Source organism: Natrix helvetica (genome assembly GCF_964273705.1).
Source record: "Natrix helvetica genome assembly, chromosome: 5".
Taxonomy (NCBI): domain Eukaryota; kingdom Metazoa; phylum Chordata; class Lepidosauria; order Squamata; family Natricidae; genus Natrix; species Natrix helvetica.
In genome coordinates this window covers 79,616,646-79,640,065 of record NC_138551.1, presented here as the reverse complement: position 1 = coordinate 79,640,065, position 23,420 = coordinate 79,616,646, and the positions used below count along the sequence as shown (strand labels likewise).

Genomic DNA, 23,420 nt, shown 5'->3' with positions numbered 1-23,420 from the left:
ATGGGCACAGAACTTTGGCTATAATATTGAATTGGATAAATGGGAAAAACTTTGGGGAACAACCTTAAAAATGACACTAACAAGGAAAACCAGTACAAAATGTTTTACAGATGGCACCTGGCACCAACAAGATTAGCTAAAATCTCAACAAATACATCCCCAAAATGCTGGAAATGTTAATCAATACATGGAACATACTACCACTTATGGTGGACCTGTGAGGAGGCTAAATTTTTTTGGAAAAGGATCAAAAAGTAGCTAGAGGTAATTACAGGTGTTAATATAGAATGGAAACCTGAAGTTTTTTTTAATTAGGAATAATGACTATGAAATATAAAAAAGAAATTCAGTATTTAATATTACATATAATTACAGTGGCAAGGATTGTCTTTGCCCAGAAATGGAAAAACAAATTAATTCTAAGCGAAGATGAAATAATAAGAAAGGTTATGGACTGTGCTAAAATGGACAAATTAACAAAATAAATCCAGGGAAAATAAGAAACAGAATACTACCAGATATGGGATAAATGGTATAGGTGGATGGAGGAAAGAAACAAGGATCAATGAAGGAAGACAACAAAGGCCAAAAATAGTAGTTAAGGAGAATTAACACACATATATGTAACCAAGTGGTTTAAACTTACTAGAGGTAATCAGCCAATCTAGCAGGCAGAGGAGTAAGATAACAGGGTTAAGAATGGTGAAATACAAATGAAATATAATAGAAGGGGAAACAATATAAGATGAGTGATATCAATTGGCAATTGCTATTAGAAAGAACAGGATGCTTCTGTTCGTATTGTATTGTGTAAATGTGGTGTACATCTAAGTTTTGTGTGTGTGTATTTTACATATTTGTAAATAAAATTTAAAACTATAAAATAAAAAATAAAAAGGGGCTAAAATAAAATGTTTTATGTTTTCACAGGTTATGTTGCATTTTCTGTCCTCCCACACCTGGCTGAGAAAATAAAAATGTTTTTTGCCTTGGGTCCTTCATACACACTACAGAAAGCCATAAGTCCCATATTACAAATAGCAAATTTGCCAGAAGTATTAATCAAGGTATGTGCATTAAAGCTGAAGCCTTGGAAGTCTTCTCTAGGGATTTAAGGTTAGGGAAGACTTTCAAGAGCAGTAAGGGAGTGCTTACCACTTTGCTGATATCAATAGTTTTAGATACATTTTTACTGTTGTATTTAAGATATAAAATTCTCAGTCCTGGAAAGGAGGCAATGGCAAATCACTTGCAAAATCTTGCCAGGAAAACTGTAGGGAGTTCTCCAAGTCAAAATTGACTTTACGGAACGACAGAAACTACTAGAATTGCCAAATTTAAGAGAATTGCAAAACTTTAATGAAAACTGCACTGCACTACGTGGCTTAGTCTGGAGTGGGCCTATCGGACTTTATAGATTAGGAGTGTCAAACTTAATTTCATTGAGGGCTGCATCAATCAGCATTATGGTCACCCTCAAAGGATCAGTTGCACACACACACACACACACACACAAACACACGTGTTCCAAATTTGGGGACTTTTATCCACAGAGTAAGAAGATCCTAACCCAAGCCTAGGCATGATTGGCAGTTTGCAAGCTCAGATGTGGATAAAAGTTTCCAAGCTTGAAATGTGGGTGTGTTTGTGTGCATGTTTGTGCACAGCATGCCAAAGGAGGTGTTCTTCTCCCAATCACAGACATCGTTGATGTTTCTCTGTCTGGTCCCCCCCCCCCCTCCCAGCAAAGCAGGGAGCGGAGGACGATGCTGCTGTGTGTGGAAGTGTGGAGGAGAAAGTTTGCAGGAAGCAATTTCCTCCAAGTCCAACTTCTACCTTGACAGACCTCTAGAGAGCAGGAGGAGGAGGCAGGGGAACAGCACTCCCCGATCCTGCACAAGGGATGCTGGCCCTTCTGGAAAGGGAATCCCCATTTCCAATCATGTGTGGTAAGCATGCTGGCTTGTTGGGGCAGCCTTCCCTCATGCAGTTCTGCCACCCCCTCCTCCTCTCCAGAGATCTGCAGGGGAGAAATATCTGGAGGGCAAGGCGCATCCTCCATATTGGCTACTTCTGCCTCTTCAGTCCCCCACAATTAGACATACATTATATAAATTAAAACACAGCCAAAAAAGAAAACACAGTTAAATCACTAATTGCAGCTCTTCACGCATTTTCTGGGTTAGCCACCTTTATTGATGTTAGGAAGGAAGAGCAAACCTTATTACGGAACTCTTAGCAGGAAGGGAATTCAAGTCCTCGTTCTTTCTAATCTGCCTTCCCTTCGAGTCTTTAGTTCTCATTATTTCATTATTATGTATTTAAAAAGAAGATCAAAGGCCTCCGTACAGGGGTGGGTTCCTGCCAGTTCTAACCTCTTCTATAGAAGAGGTTCCACAAATCTACAGTGCCGTTTAGAACCAGTTCCAGCTCCCTCCCCCCGCCTGTCCACACATCATCAAGATGAAGAGCGAGAGGAGGAATTCTGGGAGTTGAAGTCCACTAGTCTTAAAGCTGTCGAGTTTGAACACCCCTGGGATTTTTTTCTAAAGGGTTGACAGCTTTAAGACTTGCACACTTCAATGCCAGAGTTCCTGAGCCAACATTTTAGTTGCTAAGCAATAGTGTTGTTAAGTGAGTTTCACCACATTTTACAAGTTGGCCAAGCCCACCAGTCACATGACTGCCAAGTCACTCCCACCCAATCACATGGCCAGCAAGCCACTTCCACAAAGCAGGCCACACCTACAGAAGAGTTCTAAAAAAGTTTGAAACCCACCACTGCCTCCGTAGCTCAGAATACTCCCTTAAAATCAGAATCCTGAAGAACTTAGTCAATCCATAAATACCGGCCTATGAAGAATGAAGATAAATTTCGGGCCCTGAGAGCATGCAGGTGTCATTTCAGAATATTAGCAGTGCACCTGGAAGTGCACAAATCCATGTACTTTTCCTTTCCTATATCACAGCTCAATCCATCCTTTAATTTTCAGACATATCTTTTTCTCACAGGTCTTTAAATACCCCAAAAACAATACTGTAATTAGCAGGAAAAATAAATCTAGCACTTCTTTTAAAAAAAAAATCTTTATTTTTAAACAAACAAGTACAGACAAACATAAAACCATCTTCCAGTTTCATACAGTGTGTCGATTGGTTACAAAACTTTTGTACATTCTCACCATAGTCTTCACTTACAATTTATATAGAATCTTGTATTATCAATCTGATATATATGTATACAATTATTTTATCATTATTAAACATTTATTTGACTATAACTATCATTACTTCATTTTATATGAGATATTCTAAATTTTGAGTAAATTTATATTACGGCTGTTAGGGGTATCTCCGTTGGGAGACAGAAAATAGTGCAGCAGAATTTACAGCTAGAGAGAAAGAACGTTGCTAGTAGAAAAACACACAAATAGAGTTTCAGACACTGCTAGTAAAAAACAAGTAGCTTTACTACTACTAATTGCTTCACAAGCAGTGATAGTACATATATGTCCAAACACAATTCAAAGAACAAACAATTGCTTACAGTCGCAGTTCACATTCCAGTCATCAAGCGAGCAAGTAGTTATCAAGCATAGGACAAGCAGAGAGAGAGAGTGAGCTCTCCTGACTCCCTCTTATAGGGAGTTAATTACAGCTGATAAGTACATTCACCCATTTAAAGCAACAACGACCATTTGTTATTGTATATAGATATATGTTGCCTACCCAACACTAGGAGTATACTCCCAACAATGGCATTTCATTACATCATCCTAAATCCATCCAGTAGTAATACAACTTTACAAAATTCTTTGTCTAACCATTGATAAGCTAAGTCCCATGTTTTATAAAATTGTTTATTTTTGGTTGCAAAACTTTTGTGCATCCTCTCCATAGTCCTCACCTACAAACCATATAAAATCCCATATTATCAGTCCAATATACAACATTATCACTGTTAATCATTTCATTACGTCATCCTGTATCCATCCAATAGTAGTACAATCTTTTATCTCTTCCATTTGTGGTATTTGTATTCTAATTGCTTTTTTAGTAAATCTTGCATGGACATCTCTTGGCAATTTATATTTCACTGCATATCTTGTAAAAGATCAAAACCCCTCATCCGTTCCTTCCATCATCTTCCCTTTGGTTATCACCAATGCTTCTGTCAGCATTTCTATCATTACTTCTGCCAAATTTTCTCCCTTTTCTTCTTCTAAATTCTGAAATCTGAGGTAAAATTCTAGTCTGTCGATCTCCCATTCCAATATTCCACTCTTGTCTTTTTCAACCACACTCAATCTGCTGTCAATATCTCCAATTTTCTTATTTCTTTGTTCATCTTTTTCTTCAGTTTTTTAAAATCTGTCCTCATATTTCATCATTGTTTGGTGGATATTCTCAATTTTTCCATTTATTTTTTCTGTTCTTTGTCCAATATTCTCTATTCTTTTTTCAATGTTCTCTGTTCTTATTTGTATTTTTTTAATTTCTTGCATAAACATCTGCAATGTCACTTCCTTTTCTTTTTCCTGCTGCAACATAATCTGTATTGATCTTTTCCTTCAAATAATAAACACTGCCACTATGTAGAATCCAAGGCTCTTTTCCAAACAAAGTTAACTCTTCTCTTTCCAAGTTCAGTGCAGTCTTTTTTCTTTCAACTCCAAGCTTTACACTCTGATTGTACACAGAGAAGCACCTGTATAAACATCCGTGCTCTTCCCACTATCATTTTCAATAAACAAGCTCAGAGTCCTTGAAATGTAACCCCATCTCTTACTTTGCACAAGATTATCAAATGCTCAAACAAAGAGAACAAAAACAATATTCCCAAGCCTCCAAGCCTCTAAGTGGCAGTGTTACTCCTTTTCATCTACTTTCACTTCCCTCTTTATATTCCAGGAAAGAAAAAAAATTAACAACAAAATATTATAGGGTATTGTAAAGAGAAAACAAATGAAAGTCTTTAAAAAAAAAAGAAAAACAAAATCAGTCCAGTTTAAAAAATAAGAAGCATGTGCAGAAATTTCAGCAGTAAAAGGATTAAAGAAAAATAGCACACTAAGTTTGACTCAGGCTTCATCTCACCACTTGACCTGTTCTGTCTTCAATTTTAACTTTACTTTTAATTTTTTGGGTATTCTCTCATCTAATAATAAAAATTATCTCACCAATTTGACACACTTTCTCTCCAGCTTGCCTTCCGTTTCTGGAGCCATCCCAACTTTCAGCAGCTTTAATGGCTGCTTCTTTGTCACCGTAAAAAAGGGCTTCTCCTGGATTTACCAGGGACTTTGCGATGATCCCATTTCCCTGGGATCAGCAGGATGTGCCCTTTTCTATCACTGTCACTAAGGGAAGGTTTAGGTCCAAAAGGACCATCCAGCGAAAGAGATATCAATGGCGAACTAAGAGCTTCAAGATCGCATGTCGTACCATCACGACATCAGCCCTGCCTCTAAAATCTAGCACTTCTGAATTTTTTCCCCAAGGGTTTCCCTTGGGGAAGTTCACAGTTTGTAGGTTGCTAGCAAATATGTCAAAGTATGTAGATAGTGCTGCTATAGGCAAGAATAAATAATGGAGCAATTTTGCAGCAGTCTCCTATTACTATACCCCTTTACCTCCAGAATGTGGCCTGGGATTGCACAACAGGCTAGGTCAGGGGTGTCATACTCAAGGCCCTTGGGCCGGACCCATACATGCCTCTGATATGAGTGACATCGAGCTGGCCATGCTCACCCTAGCTACGCCTCCTCACCCCCCACCCCCAAGTCAAACATAACCTTGCTGTGGCCCTCAATGAAATCAAGTTTGACACCCCTAAAATCCAGCTGACTAGTTTGCAGCCAGGTGTTTGGTACAAACCTTACCAATGTGATTTTAATAGCCCAGGAATAGGGCTATTAAATTTGGTCTGCTGGGAATTGATAAACCATGGTGGACTATGCTTGTTTTGCCCTATTTTGATTTTTCTCCCGAGCAGCAGCCCATCAATTTTAGAACTGCATGGTCACAAAGGTAAAGGCCTTCAGCCTCTCGATCCCTGCTGATAGAGAAACTCTCTTCCATTTTGGCAGTGGTCAGGCGCCTGCAACCAAAGGAAAAAACCCCAAATCCAGCAGGCCAGAAAACAGCCCAGTCACTGTGTCCCTCCTCCTTCCTTCCTTTTCCTTGGCCCCTGGGCCCAGAGGTAGTTATTGCTCCGGGTTGGGGTGGGCCGAGATGATGGAGGCTGGCCCCTCACTGTTTCCAAGGTGTCCCAGCGGCCCAGATTTAAACACTTCACAGGATTTTAGAATGTTAAGATTCTTAATTTGCAAGTTTGTTTAAGAAATCCATTGGAAAGATTCACAGGAAAAAAGGATTCCTTGGTTTTGCAGCTCATATTTGGGGAGAAGGAATTTGGTCTGCTGAATCCAAGCCAGAGAACAGCTCTGGCCCAACAATGTGGACGGCAACTGACTGATGAACTCTGCAAACAAGCACTTTCTCTAGTTAGTGGATACAATCTGAAGAATTTAAATAAGGTATTTAAATGAAGTTGTTCAAAATGTTAAAGAAAACGAAGGTTTTTAAAGGATGTCCCCATACTTATATAGTTAAAGAGTGAAATAGTCCAAGATAAAGAGTTTGCAGAACAAAATACATTTCCTAAAAAAAGTTCCTACATGACTTAAATGAGGGACACTGGCAGAAATGTTGCAAGAGGTTTGGCGACTGTGTCCAGATTGGACTAGCCAAAGTTTAATAGACTTGTGAAACATGGTCAGAAGGAATAAAAATATATGGGAATTGTAGTTCTTTCGGCAGCATTACACAGAATGTGTCTTCAGTCTTTAATAAAGGGCATCCTTGTGATCTCTTTCAGTTTCACAATTCTATAATTCTATTAATTCAATCCTAGCCTGGAAGCTCAATTTGTATTGGGAAAGGATGCAAGGGTATGTGGATGTGTAAAGCTTTTGATTCAGCTTCTCAACAATACAGTCATACGCTTGCAAGTATTTCTATGATCTGAATCCCTGGATGAAAACAAAATGAAGAAATAATGCCAATGATGCTTATTATTATTTGGTGTGTCATACTGTATAACTCTGTTTCGATGCTCTTTCTGTCTTTAAAAAACTTTTTGGATTATTTATGATAATTTAACATAGTCTAGTGTTGTGGCCCAGCAGAAGCCGTTGGATTTCATCTGGATATCTATTCCTCCCTCCCTCCCTCCCTTCCTTCCTGTTGTGTGAAATTACTCAGTGATTAGCGCAAGATTAGCCTACATCAGTGATGGCGAACCTGAGGCACGCGTGCCACAGGTGGCACACGGAGCCATTTGTCAGGGCACGTGAGGCGCTGCCCTGTCAGCTGGCCAGCACGCATGCACGTGCTGGCCAGCTGAGTTCACCATTTTTAAAAGCCATTTTTCACTCTCCCCCACTCCAGAGGCTTTATAGGAGCCTGGGGAGGGCGAAAAGAGCCTCCCCCGCCCCCCGGAGGCCCTCCAGAGGCTTCAGGGACTGTCCAGAGGCTTCCCTGAAGCCTTCGGAGCGCTTAAAATGACCCTCCGAGCAAACCGGAAATGACTTCCAGTTTGCTCGGAGGGTCGTTTTAGGCGCTCCGAAGGCATCCGGGAAGCCTCCGGACGGTCCCTGAAGCCTTCGGAGCGCTTAAAACGACCCTCCGCGTGCCTTTTGTGCGCGCATGCGCACTGGGGGATTCGCACATTGCATTATGGGTGCGGCACCCCCGCACACGACCCCCCTGCACTCCCCTCAGTTGTGGCACGCGAGCCAAAAAAGGTTCGCCATCGCTGGCCTAGATGCTTCTCTTCTTTTATGGAGTAGAGTTCACAAAAGCCTTTTGCAGTATAAAATTCTTCTAAACAGTCTTTTCATTTCCATTTCTAGAGCCGTTCTGATGTATATATTTCGCATTTCCCAGATTATACTTCGGTGAAAAACATAATCCACTTGGGCCAGGTAAGACTCATTCTGATGATTGAATTCAACAAACGTTCTCAACTTTTAATAAAAAGACCTGCATGGTCAGATAAAAATAATCATAAAGTAGTCTGTTGAGAACCCCAATAAGAATAAGACAAAAACAAGGTAAATAAATAATTAGGACAACTTCTGGTTAAATCAATTCAGCAAATTCTTAATTGAAGACAGCATTTGCTTAAGGATGGAAAATGTCTTTCCAAATTATTGCACATCTCAGTCCTACATCCAAAGGGCTGTTAGTTAAGAAAAGAAATACTTGAACATAGATCTTTTTATCATTTATATTTTATTGTGTTTTACTAATTTAAGTGAAATGTTAATATATACTGCTAGTGCATGTATGATATGCCATATGCTAAACCACTGATGGAGAAACTTTTCGGCACTGTGGCCAAACCAGAATGCACATGCAAGCCGGCCAGCTCATCTTCATGAATGCTGGAGCACCAGAAATCTGAAGACCAGCTGACCAGCGCACACATGCCTGCTTTTTGCTTATTTCTGGGTGTTTTTCTGGGCTGCTTTAGGCTGTTGTGGGGCTGTTTTTGGTCATGTTTGGGGCTGTTTTTAGACCCCCCAAACAGCCTGAAAATGCCTCCCAAAACAGTCTGAAAGCAACCCGAAAACAGCCCAAAAATGGCCTGAAAATGCCCCCCAAACCATCTAAAAATGGCCCAGAAATTGGGCTGTGTTTTGGGCATTTTTGGCTGTTTTTTGAGCTGTTTTCAGGCCATTTTCCAGAACTCTGGTACCTGCAAAACCAGCTGGCGATGGCACACGTGCCAACAAAGAGGGCTCTACGTGCCACCTCTGCCATGTGTGACATAGGTTCACCATCGCAGCACTAAATAATAAACACATTTTGTCCAATCCAAAGCTGAATTGATTTTCTTTAGACACCTAGATGCCGCATTAATTATTAAGTTATCTTGAGTATCAAAGAGGGGGCAACTGCATGATCAAAGCCTTGATGTGTGTAAAAAAGGGGATAAAGGGAAGGGGTTTAACCTTTTTTATGCACCCACCTATTGCAGATGTCCATGGATGCATAAGGCTTACATGCCAAAGCCTGTACAAATATGGTTTTCTCATGATAACTACTTGGAAATGTTTTTTTTTTAAAAAATAAAACTTCAGAAAGGTCTTTTAAGGCAGATAATACTTGGCACACCTAATATATATCAAACATCAAGGCTAAATATTAGGTGTAAATAACTGTGTATAAGGACAGGAAGGCCTGGAGGAATGTCATCCATGGGGTTGCGTTGGGTGGGACACAATTTCGCAACTAACAACAAAACTGTGTATAAAGTATAATGTAATGGGTCAAACATTCCAGAATGCTTTGGAGTGAAAACCTGAACTTTTCATTGGCCATTTTCTACTTAGGAAAATAGAATTTATGAGTTGTTAAGATATAAGATTTATGAAAAAACGTCCACCATTTTTAACAAAATGGCTTTAGAAAGGCACATGGTGTTCTCAACTTATGACCATCATTGAGCCCAAAATTTATGTGGGTAAGTGAGACATTTGTTAAGTGAGTTTTGCCCCATTTTACGACTTTTTTTTGCCATATTTCTTAAGTGAAGCACTGCAGTTGTTAAGTTAGTAACATGGCTATTAAGTAAAATCTGGCTTCCCCATTGACTTTGCTTGTCAGAGGTTGCAAAAGGGGATCACATGACCTTAGGACACAGCAAGTGTCATAAATATGAGCCAATTGTCAAGCATCCGACTATACACCACGTGACCGTGGGAATGCTGCCACGATCATCAGTATGAAAGATGGTTATAAGTCACTTTTTTCAGTGGCATTGCAACTTCGGACAGTGACTAAGCAAACTGTTGGAAGTCGCGGACTACCTGTATGTAGGTCGAAGATCTTTACATAACATCCAGTTCTGACTGGTTTTTTGGCTGGAAATTTTAAAAACTGTGAGTTGTCTCAATGTCTTCTCATTGGAGTTAACTCTCTTTTGATTGCAAAGAAATATGATTACAGAATGTTCTGCATTATTTTTGTCTTTACACATTATTATTATTATTACATATACTTTATTCATTAAACATGAAACTCAGCCAACTGAACATTCAAATATGCCTCACAAATACCAGTGACTGGTGCTAATGGTTGATAGGGTTTGCTGCCAGCGACCTAGGTATCAACCAAGTACCTTCTTAAAATATAAGATGTTCCGAGTAGCACAGTTTTTTGCAGTTCTGCTGGTGTTATTGCAGGAAGCTGCACTTTGTTGATGTATCTTGTAAAATTCTTGGACATGGTGCCAAGTGCCCCGATGACAATGGGTATCACTGTTACATGCTTCATCCATAGCCGTGTAGTTTCGATGGCCAGGTCATGATATTTCATTATTTTTTCTAGTTCTTTTTCTTCGACTCTGGCATCTCCAGGAACAGCGATAACAATAAACTGTACACTTCAGCCTTATACAACCGTGATATATGGCGTGTTGTTGTTGTTGTTGTTATTATTATTATTATTGAAAAATATAGTTATTTATGTCTCTTTTGTGTTTCCTTTCTTATTCCAGTTAAAGAAAAGTGGGCTTTTCAGATATTTTGACTATCACTCGAAGAACATAGATATATATAACCAGGTTGGTTGTGCTGGATTTTGACACTTGTTTAATGTAGAATTTGTTATATTTTTCCATGGGAAAGAATGCAAATAATGAACATTTGATTCCTAAATCTCATAATACAATAATTGTTTTCTGCCAAGCTACCAGATCCTGGGTAACTAAAAATAAAGTATAACTAATTGAATGTATTTTTTTATTTGAAAACTTCCCATTGTTTTGGAAAATCCCCATAAGTAAATTTTTTTCTGTTTATTGGACGTGTTTTCAGGAAAGTAGTTGGGATAGAAGTGGAAGGATATGGGGAGAACATTACACCTGCTACTTTAAAGTGCAGAATTTCTGGAATGATGTATTTAGCACTGAACTGAAGTCCTTAAAAAGTACCTTTTATATACTTAGCATCTGAGGTAATTAAGCAGATCCGTGTTAAAGCAACGGGTTTATTTCCAACGGCAACCAGAACGAGATAACAACTTGCGTGCTGAGAGCTCTTTTATACTAGCAATGGCATTTGGCTTTTTTCAATTTAAGCCCCTTTTCCTTAAACTGTTGCAGAATGGTTCTAAGCTTGTGGAGTAATTCTTTTTTTGAATTGGCAGCTATTAATACGTCATCAAAATAGGGTAAAACACCAGGGATTCCCTGTAGTGTTCTCTCCATAATACTTTGGAATATTCTGGGTGCCACACAGACTCCAAATTGTAGTCTGCGGCAACAGAATGCCCCACGATGCGTGACTATCATCTGGGCATCTGCTGTAGCGTCATCTACCTTTAACTGCTGATAAGCTTGCACTAGGTCAAGCTTAGCGAAAATTTTCCCTTTCCCTAAGAAGTGCAGCAAATGCAGCACCACTGGAACAGGGTAAGGGTGTGCTTGTAGGGCTTTATTAATTGTTGCCTTATAGTCGGCGCAGATCCTAATGGAGCCATCCGACTTAATTGGGATGACTATAGGTGTTTCCCACCTGGAGTAATCAACTGGCTCTAATATACCTTTCTGCAATAATTTGTCCAGTTCCGCGTCTACTTTGGCTTGTAATGCAAAAGGGACTCTTCTTGCTTTAAGCCTGATTGGTGTTAAATTAAAAGCAATTAAATTAAAGCAATTAAGTTAAATTAAAAGCAATAGGGGCCCCCTTAAATGTCCCTAGGGAATCATTGAATACCTCACTAAATTCCTTGGTGAGTTCCTCAAATTCGTTGGCAACATCCGTAGTGTGAATTCCTGTTATTTCTAACCCCAAGGCTTCAAACCAATCAAGCCCTAATAAAGTGGCTAGGGGTTTGGATACAACGACCAGAGGTAGCTTTCCCTTAAAGTGGCCATGTTCCACATAAAATTTTCCGCTCCCTTTAAGAGGGATTGGATTATTTTGTTAATCTTTCAAGATGCATTTGCATCTTTCCAATCGGCCTTCAGGAAACCTGGGCACCAGCTGCTTGAGGGTGTCCCAGACGATGATGGATTACGCAGATCCCGTGTCGACCTCCATCTCGCAAGGTGCCCCCTTGATGCAGACAGTGATGTATTTCTTCTTGCGACTGCCTGAGGCGGCTGATGCTGTGTTGATGGCCTCGTCTTCTTCCGTTTGAGGTTACACGTCATCTTTGCCTCTAAATGGTCTGCGGTTGGCAGGTCTGTTGCTCGAACGGTTGAATGGTCTAGCAGTGGTCTCAGGAGATGGCTGAGTAGCCTTGCATACATAGGCTAGGTGCCCCATCTTTCCACAATACCAGCACACCACTGTTTTGAATTTGCAGGTGGAGCGTAAGTGGTTGCCCCCGCAGCTTAGGCAACCTGCCTGAGGTAAATCATTGGGGATTCTTCTCCTCCTGGCGCCGCTTATATTCAAGCAGCTCACCTCTTCGGGCAGCCAAAATTCTTCTTCCAATTCCACTGCTTGCTGATTTACCACAGCAGAGGGAATTGGAGGATTATGTAGGGACTGATAATGTTTAATTTCAGCAGCCGATCGATCAGACTGCTCAGCTGCTCTGGCTTCATCCATGGCTATGGACAGGTTCAAATCAGATCGAGCCAGTAACTACCGTTGTAATCGGGGGGCTTTTGTGCTGCAAATTAACTGCTCTAACAACGCGTCATCCAGATCAGGGAATTTGCAGTGGATGGCTGCGTTCCTTAAAGCAGCCACGTATTGGCTCACCGTTTCTGTTTCCCCTTGAATACATTGCCAGAAAGCATAGTGCCTTGCGAAACGGGACGGTTTTGGGGCATAGTGGCCCTTTAGTTTGGCCAGCAGCATGTCCCAAGGTACATTAAAAACTTGGGCTGGAGTAGCTAGAGCTCGAGCAGTAACAAACATCTCAGGCCCGCAAGAATTGAGGAAATACCCTTGTCGCCTTTCATCGGAAATGTCCTTAAAGTCATTCGCAAAAAGGAAACATTCAAAATGTTCGATAAATGACTCCCACGATTCTATCTCCGGCATGAAGGCAGTGAATGGGGTTGTAGTTATCATCTTTAGCTAATTCAATACGTTTGAATAAGAATATATTTGAAGCTAGTGAGTGAGATGGGTCTTGACCTCAAAATCCCATCCTCGTCGCCAGGTTTTATATACTTGGCGTCTGAGGTAATTAAGCAGATCCGTGTTAAAGCAACGGGTTTATTTCCAACTGCAACCAGAACGAGACAACAACTTGCGTGCTGACAGCTCTTTTATACTAGCAGCTGTCAGCGCATTAACCAATGGGAACACTCTAATTCTCCTGCCTAAACACAGTTGTAAAAGAACCAATTAGCTAACGCCCTGCCTGATTGACAGGCGAGGGCGGGACATGTAAGGATGTAACAGTACCCATTCACAGGTCCTCAAGGATTCAAGATCATATTGACAGCATCATCTGTTGATCAATTTGCTCAGTAGGCAAACTGCAAAGGGGTCTAACAACAGATCCGTAATGACTTTTAAAGTGGGCCATCACTAACCTCTCAAAGGTCTTCATGACTATAGATCTTAGATGGCTTATAGCAGGGGTGTCAAACTCAATTTCATTGAGGGCCACATCAAGATTGAATTTGACCTTGGGGAGGTGGGGAGGGGCATGGCCAAGGTGGACATGGTCAGCTCAACATCACTTATGTCAGGCGCACCTGTGGTGGCCTGAGCACACTGCCAGAGAAAAATGGGCTTCCGAGCTCAGTTTTCAGCAGCAACAGACTCCTGCAACCTTCTGCCAGCAAAAACAGAGCTTGAGAGGGCCACCCGCAGTCCTCCTGAGCTCTGTTTTTACTGGCAGAGGTACCGCAGGTCAGTCCTTTGCTGTTTTCAAAGTGGCCTGCAGGACAGATCTAAGCATCCTGTGGCTGCATCCAGCCTGCGAGCCTTGAGTATGACCCCTGGCTGACAAGCCACTCAGCATTCTTTTTTTTTTTAAACAAAGTTTTGTTGGTTTTTAAGAGGATAAAAAGGAAAGGGGTAGTGGAATGGGTTACAAATTTTGGCAGTTAAAATATGTAGGAGGTGTCCCCTCCCCCCGTACTCATGGTATTCGTTTAAACATAAAATTCAATACTAAATAGCAATATTTTGTCAGCGTGTAAATTCAGATAATAATTTCAATCAATTTATGTCAAGCAGATTTTCTTGCTCATTTTTGTGATCTGAGTTTTCTTGGTATTGCCCCTTCTCCCCCCGCCAGCAGGGCTCCGGCCCCTCCCGTGTCCTGTACATCTGTTGTAAAATCATCAGGTTTATCTAGGAGTGCTTTGTTTTTTTCCATAAAGGCCTGAGCCTCTGTGGTTGTGTTGATTCTAACTCTTGTGTCCTCCCAGAATATTAGCATGCCTTCAGGCATCAACCATCTGAACCACACCCCCTTCTGGTAAAGTTTCTTCGCTAATTGCGAATATTTTTCCTTTTCTCTCTCACTTTCTTAGGGATCTGTTTCAGAATGGTTATTTCTCTATCTTGGTATTTCAAAGCTTGCCCCCTTTGTGCACTCAGAATCTCATCTCTTGTGGTCTTTCTAAGAAATTTAATGTGTACCTCCCTGGGTACGTTGTGTGTTCTAGCATATGCTGAGTTTACTCTATAAACCAGGTCCAGTTCCCACCCCATCTGTTGTTTTTCTTTCTGAATGTATTCAGCCAAAATATTTATCATGATGTCCTTTAAATCTTCATCATCTGCCTCAACCACATTTTGAAATCTAAGAAAAAAGGACATTCTTTCAAATTCTGTTTTCATCTGGTGAGTCTCAAGCTCTTGGTTCCCCTTCTGCACCCCATTCATCTCCCCCCTCATCTCAGCCATCCCACCCTCCAAAAGATCCAGTCTCTGTGAGTTTTTACTCGTCTGGTCTTGGTTCTCTTTAAGCTGCTCTTTCATCTCCTTTAATTGACTTTTTATGTCCTCCTGTCCCTTTAAGATTTGTTGAAACATCTGTTGAAAGTCCGTCTCAGCAGGTTTGGGCTGCATCAGAGAAGTTAGAGTCTGTTGTCCACTGGGACTGGATACTGTAGATGTCGGGGCAGAGACAGCAAAGCTCGGCTTCCCCGGGGGTGGTCTTTTAGGTGGCATTATGTTGAGCAGAAAAAAGTTCAAAGTCAATACAGAGGAGGATTAATTAAGGAGGAAAAACCGCCAAGAGAGTTCAGGAGACTAGGGGTCCAAGCAGAAGGAATGTTCTAATTACAACTTCTGGCAATAGAGTAATAAAATCCTTTGTTCCAAGGGAATCCAGTTCAACAAGAGATTTGTCGCTCAGCATTCTGATGGAGGGTTTCTTAGGAACTGGGATGATGATGAGTGTTTAAAGCAAGAAGGGACAAATCACATCTCCAGTGATTTATTAAACAGCTGTTTGAAGATGGGGGCTAGTTGTTCAGCTCAGGCTTTCAAGCAAGAAGGAGTCACTCTGTCTGGGCCTGGTGCTTTTCTGATCTTTTGTCTAGGACCACACTTGGAATACTGCATTCAGTTTTGGTCACCACCATGTAGAAAAGATGTGCAGACGCTAGAAAGAGTGCAGAGAAGAGCAACAAAGATGATTAGGGGATTGGAGACTAAAACATATGAAGAACGGTGCCAGGAACTGGGTATGTCTAGTTTAATAGAAAGAAGGACTAGGGGAGACATGATAGAACCAATATCTCAGGTGTTGCCACAAAGAAGAGGGAGTCAAACTATTTTCCAAGGCACCTGGGGGTAGAACAAGAAGCAATGGGTGGAAACTAATCAAGGAGAGAAGCAACTTAGAACTGAGGAGAAACTTCCTGACAGTTAGAACAATTAATCAATGGAACAGCTTGCCTCCAGAAGTTGTGAATGCCCCAACACTGGAAGTCTTTAAGAAGATGTTGGATAGCCATTTGTCTGAAACTGTATAGGGTTTCCTGTCTAGGAAGGGGGTTGGACTAGAAGACGTCCAAGGTCCCTTCCAGCTCTGCTATTGTATTATACCTAGAGCTCACACATTTTTTTTCTGAGATCACTACAGGCGGGGTGCCCAGAAGGGTGGAGATAGGTGTAGGAAAATTAAGAAGAGTTCCTATATTCTCTGCAGGGTTTTGAACGTTTTTAAAATGTAAGTACAATATGGATAAATCCTCCAGTGGGTAGAATATAGAATACAAAATTTAAAAAGTGGTTGAGTCAGAGACAATATAACAAAGAGGACCAAACAGAAATGGGGATGCATAAAATATATATGTGTGATTTTTTTAAAAAAACTTTTAATTATGCTTGTCCATAGTCATTTTCTATAAGACAGCTTATTAAAAGGAACGGATCAGTGGTGGGATTCAATTTTTTTACTACCGGTTCTGTGGGCGTGGCATGATCGCCGTAGCATGGCTTTGTGGGCGTGGCAGGGGAAGGATACTGCAAAATCCCCATTCCCTCCCCACCTGATTAATCTGCTTTCCAGCTCCGTTCTCCTGTTCAGGGCAACAAAAGAAGATCCGCTGGGAGGCTGGGAGGCAGCGGGGGCAGGGGCCAGCCTATTTGCTGGTTCTCTGAACTAACTCAAAATTTCCGCTACCAGTTCTCCAGAAACTGTCAGAACTGGCTGAATACCACCTCTGGAATAGATGTCTCTGAATGCCTGATATTTTGAGGAGCACTTGCTACAACTCAGCACCTGTCTGAGTTTTTGCATGTTGGTACAACCTATAGCAAAACAAGGAATACACTGAAAGAATCTACGACATTTCACTACCCTGATTCAGAATTTATTTGAGCTTCTCTGTGTCACGATGTTAAAAAGTTTGCTAGGCCTGAACTGCCTAAACTGACATTCAAGAGTTCAACTAAGAAAGCTTTATTGCGCAGGTCATAAAACAAAAAAATCTTATCTGAAAGTGATTTATTGCGCATGCGTCACACATTCCAAAATTCCTTTCTTCTTTGTTCGGCTGCCAACTTGGCAACCGGAGCTTTCATTATCAAAATGTAACAATTAGTTATTTTCTGTTTCATTTACTTTTATTATTTTCAAATTAAAGTTTGTTTATTAATTAGAATATACTTGTCAAAGACTTTTATTTTATTTTCTTAATATCTCAAAAGATATGCGGAAGGGAATCAGCCACGGTCCATTGATCTCAGATATCAGGCGTTTTTTTTTCCCCTGACAACTTGGTATGCAGAGTTTGGTTCGATGATACCAGCTGAGATGGCTACAATTTATGGCTGTATTTTCTCTTCGCGCTATCTTAAGATAACCGACTAAGCCTAATTAGCAATGTCGGAGAAAAAGAAAAAAAAGAAAAAGAAAGATGGGGCGAGCACAGATGAATCAGCTTCCTCTGACAAGGAGGCTCCCTCGGACACAGAGAAGCAAGAACCTTCAAACGTATTCCAGGAGCAACAAAGTGCTGAGCCAGATGTGGGGGAAGGAGCTACAGGACGCGACATCCACGAAACGAGGTCAGTGGTCTCTCCTTCTAAAATATCTCCAGGAGATTATGAATTTTTGGGGGCCAAGCCAAAACTTCCCACTCTGCCAGAGCCACTCCATTCCCAGACCCTCGCAGATTATCAAACAATTGATGAATGGCCGGCAGAAAAAAAATCCTCCCACGCAGAAAGCAAAGTCTATGAAATCTCCCCAGATGATGAGCAAGAAATGCAAAGCTATCTTGATCAAATAGAACGTTTCGAAAAATATGCTAGGGACGTGAGAGAGTGCTTTAACGAAATAAAGCGAAGTAGGAGGAGCTCCCCCACTCCCAAAATGTCTGAGGACGCCATCTTGTCTTCAAAACAACAGCCTAAGACACACCCCACAGAGTTCATTGGTCAATTAGAACAAAGAGACATGTACACGTCACCGAGGTCACGTGGTCCCTTTGAGTCAACTGAACTTCCGCATACGTATAGACGACTGCAGCCAAAAAGTGAGGCTGCACTGCCATCTGCTGGCGGAGAAAAATCATTAGAGCAAAAGATGAAGCAGTTGGACCAGATTTTTAGAGATCTGTCTATGAGTTTTACAGAAGCCCAAACTTTGCCCCCAAAGGTTAAGTCTTCAACACCCCCTGGCGGTGCTGAATCCTCCCTAGATGGAAAAAGGCAAAGCCAAAGGCGAATTCGAGGAAGCCAATTTGATGTTGCCACGCAAAGGCCAATGATGCAACCCCAGCATCCCCTGGTTCAACAACCAGATTTGCAACCAGAGCAACAAATTGTTCCGATGCACATTCCTCAGCAGGTATTCACAGTCACCCCCTTGACTGGTGAGTCCAAATTAAAGGAGTCAGGAGAGAATTATAAAGCCTGGGTCAGTGAAATTGCGCTCTTGCTTCGAAGAGAAGGCACACATTCCATGGTTTTTAATCCTCCCCCTCAACCCTGGACACCTGCGATAAGAGACCTTGAAAACAGAGCAATTACGACTTTACTCATGTCAATGGAAATTGAGATCCAAGGTATCTTTCCACCTGATGCAACTGCCCAAGAAATATGGGCTATTTTGGAAGATTGCTACAGGCCCATTTCAATTGAATCTTCATGTTTGCTCATGTCTGAGTTCCATGGTTCGAAGTTGAAACCTGGTGAACGAATTGGTGGACATTTGACCAAACTGAAAAGAATGAGAAGTGAATTGAGACAAAATGGCCATGTAATCGATGATATCCAAATGATTAGCATCATCATTAACTCATTGAATTATGAATGGAAAGATGCTGTTGCAAAGATTAACTACGTGCCTATTGCTCAACGCACAGTTAACCACGTTTGCAGACTTTTAGTGGAAGACGAAGCTATCAGGTTAGCTACACCACATCTGCAACGGCCTCCAGCATCAAAGGCTCCAGCCAGACGTCCCTTCCGAGGAAGAGGCTACGCTCCAAGGATGCCAAAATGCTACACCTGCAACCGTGTGGGACATGACACCCGGGATTGTCCCCAACGAGTTCCAGCTCCCGCCACGTACCAGCCCAGAGGAACAGATTCCAGAGGCAGAGGTAGAGGCAGAAGACAAGGTCGTCGTGGTCCAAGGCGTGATTCACAAACTCCACTTGTGACACTGGCCATAACCAACGTTCCACAACCTGATCCAAAGTTCGACAGACGTCTTTTGTGGACTTTAGATAGTGGAGCAGCTGTGCACGTTACCCACAGAAGGGAACTTTTCACAGAGATGGGCGAACCAGAGCCCGAGTATCGAGAACTGTATTCCTTCACCAACCACACTTGCAAGGTCATGGGAAAAGGAACTGTTTACATTGAAGAGCTCGATACACACATCCCTGATGTTTATTACATACCTTCAGCAACCAGTAATTTGCTTAGTCAAAGTCACTTGTCTAGAGAGTTAAAGTTCCAGGTTCACCACCTCGAAAAAGCAAGTTACTTAGTTAAAGATGGTGATATTGTTGCTGAAACCATGCTGATTGGTGGTGTTTATTACTTAAAGCCAAAGCCTAAAGGGCAAGCACAGGCAAGTATGCAAACTCCAAAAAGGCACAACGTAAACCCAGAGAGAGTTGTCCCAGAGAGAGAAAGCGTTACTGTGCCAAAGGCTCCTAAAGCCAACAAACAGACAAAACAAAAACGGGTTGCTCAGAGCAAGCCTGAGGGTCCTCATGAAACTGTTAATGTTGAGAATTCACTAACTGGTAAACCTTTGCATTCCAGGTGTATTCACAAGTGGCACAGAAGATTGGGGCATGCCAGTTTCCGTGTTCTTAGAAAGATGCCGGAGTTCGCAAAAGGTTTGGATCTAAAGGGGTGTAAGGTGTTTTTGGATTGTGCCGTTTGCAAAAAGGCTAAATCTAAGGCGGCTCCAGTTCCAAAACACGCTACACGCCGGTCAACACGCATTTTTGATTTGGTACACACTGACATAGTGGGTCCTTTCCCACCAACACTTGGTGGCAGAAAGTATTTTTTAACAATTGTAGATAATCATTCTAGATATGGATTTGTATATCCTATGAAAGAGAAATCTGAGACCTTTCAGATCTTTAAAGACTTTGCAGCGTTTGTTTCTACACAATACCAAGTTTGCATCGCCAGAATCCAGAGTGACCGTGGTGCAGAATTCATGTCTCAGCGTTTCCAGGACTGGATGCGTAAGAATGGAATTCTTCATCAGACATCTGCTCCATATACACCGGCTCATAACGGAGTCGTAGAAAGAAGACAAGGGGTTCTACAAACCATGATGCGTTGTCTTCTAGAAGATGCCAATCTCAGTAACGCATACTGGGGTGAAGCAATCAAATATGCAAATTACATTGTCAACCGTACTTGGAGCAGTGTAATCAATCAAACTCCTTTCTACATGCTGTATGGCTACAAGCCCGATCTCAAGAACCTCCACATTTTTGGTTCATATGCTATGGTGAACACTCCCTTAAGTCAAAGAAGAAAGGGAGGTACAGTAGCAAAGAGACTGAGATTTATGGGTATTGATGATAATTCAAAATGGTTCAAATTCATTGATACTAAACATGTGATTGTCATTTCACAATCTGCTAATTTCGAGGAAGACATTGACTGGTCCAGGATTCATTCCAATGATCCTGAAGTTTATTTTCCTAGAGATGGTGTTCCAGATGCCACGCAGCCTGATGACAATTCGCAGGCAGATATTCCTTCTACCAGTTCTTCACAACCTGATGTTCCGTCTTCGCAAGCCGCGGATGCTGATGCTAGTGACGAACGTGAGGACAAGGATGATGATGAAGAAGAAGAAGACTGGTCTGTTGCTCCTAGACGCTCCAAGAGGGCCACAAAAGGAATCCCTCCACAACGTTATTCATGGCAACTGACAAAGTCACCATTACCTTTGATTTGCAACGTTACTCTTCCTCCAGAGACATTCACACAAATCAAACAGCTTCCTGATTCAGAACAAGACAAATGGTATGATGCAATGCAGGATGAAATGGACAGTTTAAAGAAACTTAATGTATTCACACCTGCAAAACCTCCAGCAAACAAGAAAGTCATTGGCACCCGATGGGTCTACAGAATCAAGAAGAAACCAAATGGTGAGTCTTTATACAAAGCCAGACTGGTAGCTCAGGGTTTCGCTCAACGTTATCCTGAGGACTACACAAACACTTACTCACCAACAGTCAGAACTGAAAGTGTAAAAATTGCTTTAACCACTGCAACTATTCTTGGTTTAGAAGTTTTCCAATTTGATGTGGACACAGCTTATCTACATGCAGACCTAGATGAAGAGATCTACGTGAGAAGCCCTCCAGGATTCCGAAAGCAAGAAGGGGATACCTGGTTCCTGAACAAAAGTCTTTATGGTCTGAAACAGTCAGGTTTAATGTGGTATTTATGTCTTACTGACAAACTAAATTCAATGGGCTTTATTAAGTCCGAAACTGATGAATGCGTGTTCACAAAAAGATCTAACAATGCATATGAGATAATTCTTGTTTATGTTGATGATATTGTTTATATTGGTCCAAATAAGAAAATGAGTGAGATTTTTGCCAAAAGTTTGCAGAGATACTTCACACTAAAATCTTTAGGACACATTAGCACTTATTTAGGTGTTCAAATTGAAAAGCCACAGAAGGGGTTTAGTCTTTCACAAGAAGAGAAAATTGACCACATTCTACATCATTGCAACATGAAAGATGCTAGCACAACAAAGACACCCATGCAAACAGATTTTCACAACTTAACACATAAACCAAGTCCTGAGTTCGAGGATCAAACACTTTATCGTTCAGTCATTGGTTCACTATTATACATTAGTAGTTGGACCAGACCTGACATCGCACTTAGTGTTAATCTTTTATCACGACACGTAGGTAAGGCAACACAATTTCATTGGTCATGCATTAAGAAGTTGTTGAAATACCTGAAACACACTAAACACATGAAGTTACTGCTAGAACCAACACACACTGATCAACCAAAGTTGATTTGTTTTTCTGATTCCGACTGGGCGAGCGACAAGAAGTCACGCAAAAGCACTTCTGGTTACATGATGTTCCTAAATGGTTGTCCTGTCTACTGGCAAGTGAGAAAACAGAGTTTTGTTTCATGTTCATCTACTGAAGCTGAATATGCTTGTGTTTCAGATGCTTGTAATTCTCTAACGTGGTTTGATGCTTTGATCACAGATATCTGGACACGTCCGATTCGACCAATCACCGTGATGGAAGATAATGTATCTGTGGTTTATATTTCTGAGTCACATTTCACAGGTTCTAGGTCCAGACACATTGACATTCGTTATCAAAACACAAAGCAATTAGTTAAGCAAGGTTTTGTTAAATTGCAATATGTTTCTACACATGATCAGATCGCAGACATGCTTAACAAACCTCTTGCCGCAAATCAACACGAGTATCTGCGAAAGAAGATGTGCCTTAATTGATGATTTGATGACGTCAGCCCAGACTAGCAAAAGAAGGGGTGTCACGATGTTAAAAAGTTTGCTAGGCCTGAACTGCCTAAACTGACATTGAAGAGTTAAACTAAGAAAGCTTTATTGCGCAGGTCATAAAACAAAAAATTCTTATCTGAAAGTGATTTATTGTGCATGCGTCACACATTCCAAAATTCCTTTCTTCTTTGTTCGGCTGCCAACTTGGCAACCGGAGCTTTCATTATCAAAATGTAACAATTAGTTATTTTCTGTTTCATTTACTTTTATTATTTTCGTATTAAAGTTTGTTTATTAATTAGAATATACTTGTCAAAGACTTTTATTTTATTTTCTTAATATCTCAAAAGATATGCGGAAGGGAATCAGCCACGGTCCATTGATCTCAGATATCAGGCGTTTTTTTTCCCCCTGACACTCTGGATACTTCTTGTATGGAAGAAGTCATTTGGTGCAATTCCCACCCTTGTGCTGAATTTTGTTCTAGGAGCATTTCTAATTTTCTCATGCTGTTTTCTTCCCCTCAGACAACTCCACCGTTCTACAAGATAGAAGCCATCACTGTGCCAGTTGCTATGTGGAGTGGAGGACAAGATTGGGTTTGCCAGCCAGTGGAAATTGCACAATTACGCTCTCGAACGACTAATCTTGTCTATCATAAGGAGTACCCTGATTGGACTCACTGGGATTTTATTTGGGGCATTGATGCTCACCAACGTGCATACAAGGAAATCCTTGGCCTGATAGAGAAATATCGATGAAGTCGCCTGGAATTAAAATTCCATTGTTCTCATTATACCTGTGGAAGTGCCAGATACTCAAGTGTTTTTTGTTTCCCAAGTTTATGTCAGGATTGTCTTTATTATTCTACTGATTTGTGCTCACATTTTCTTATCCTTCTATTTTATGCATGAACCATTGTGTGTTTCTTTCTACTGATAATTTAATGTCGATCCTAAAGTTAAAAA

General features: G+C 41.1%; 1 protein-coding gene across 1 annotated transcript; it reads left to right on the top strand.

Annotated features, from left to right (window-relative positions):
- Positions 1-1,031: 1,031 nt before the first annotated feature.
- Positions 1,032-23,328, top strand: LOC309392669 (lipase member M-like; the record flags this gene model as incomplete). The annotated part of the gene is made up of 5 exons (XM_081954097.1): positions 1,032-1,067; positions 6,393-6,539; positions 7,917-7,988; positions 10,568-10,633; positions 22,980-23,328. Coding segments are annotated over 5 exons (555 nt in total), but the record flags the coding sequence as incomplete, so codon positions are not given.
- Positions 23,329-23,420: the final 92 nt, after the last annotated feature.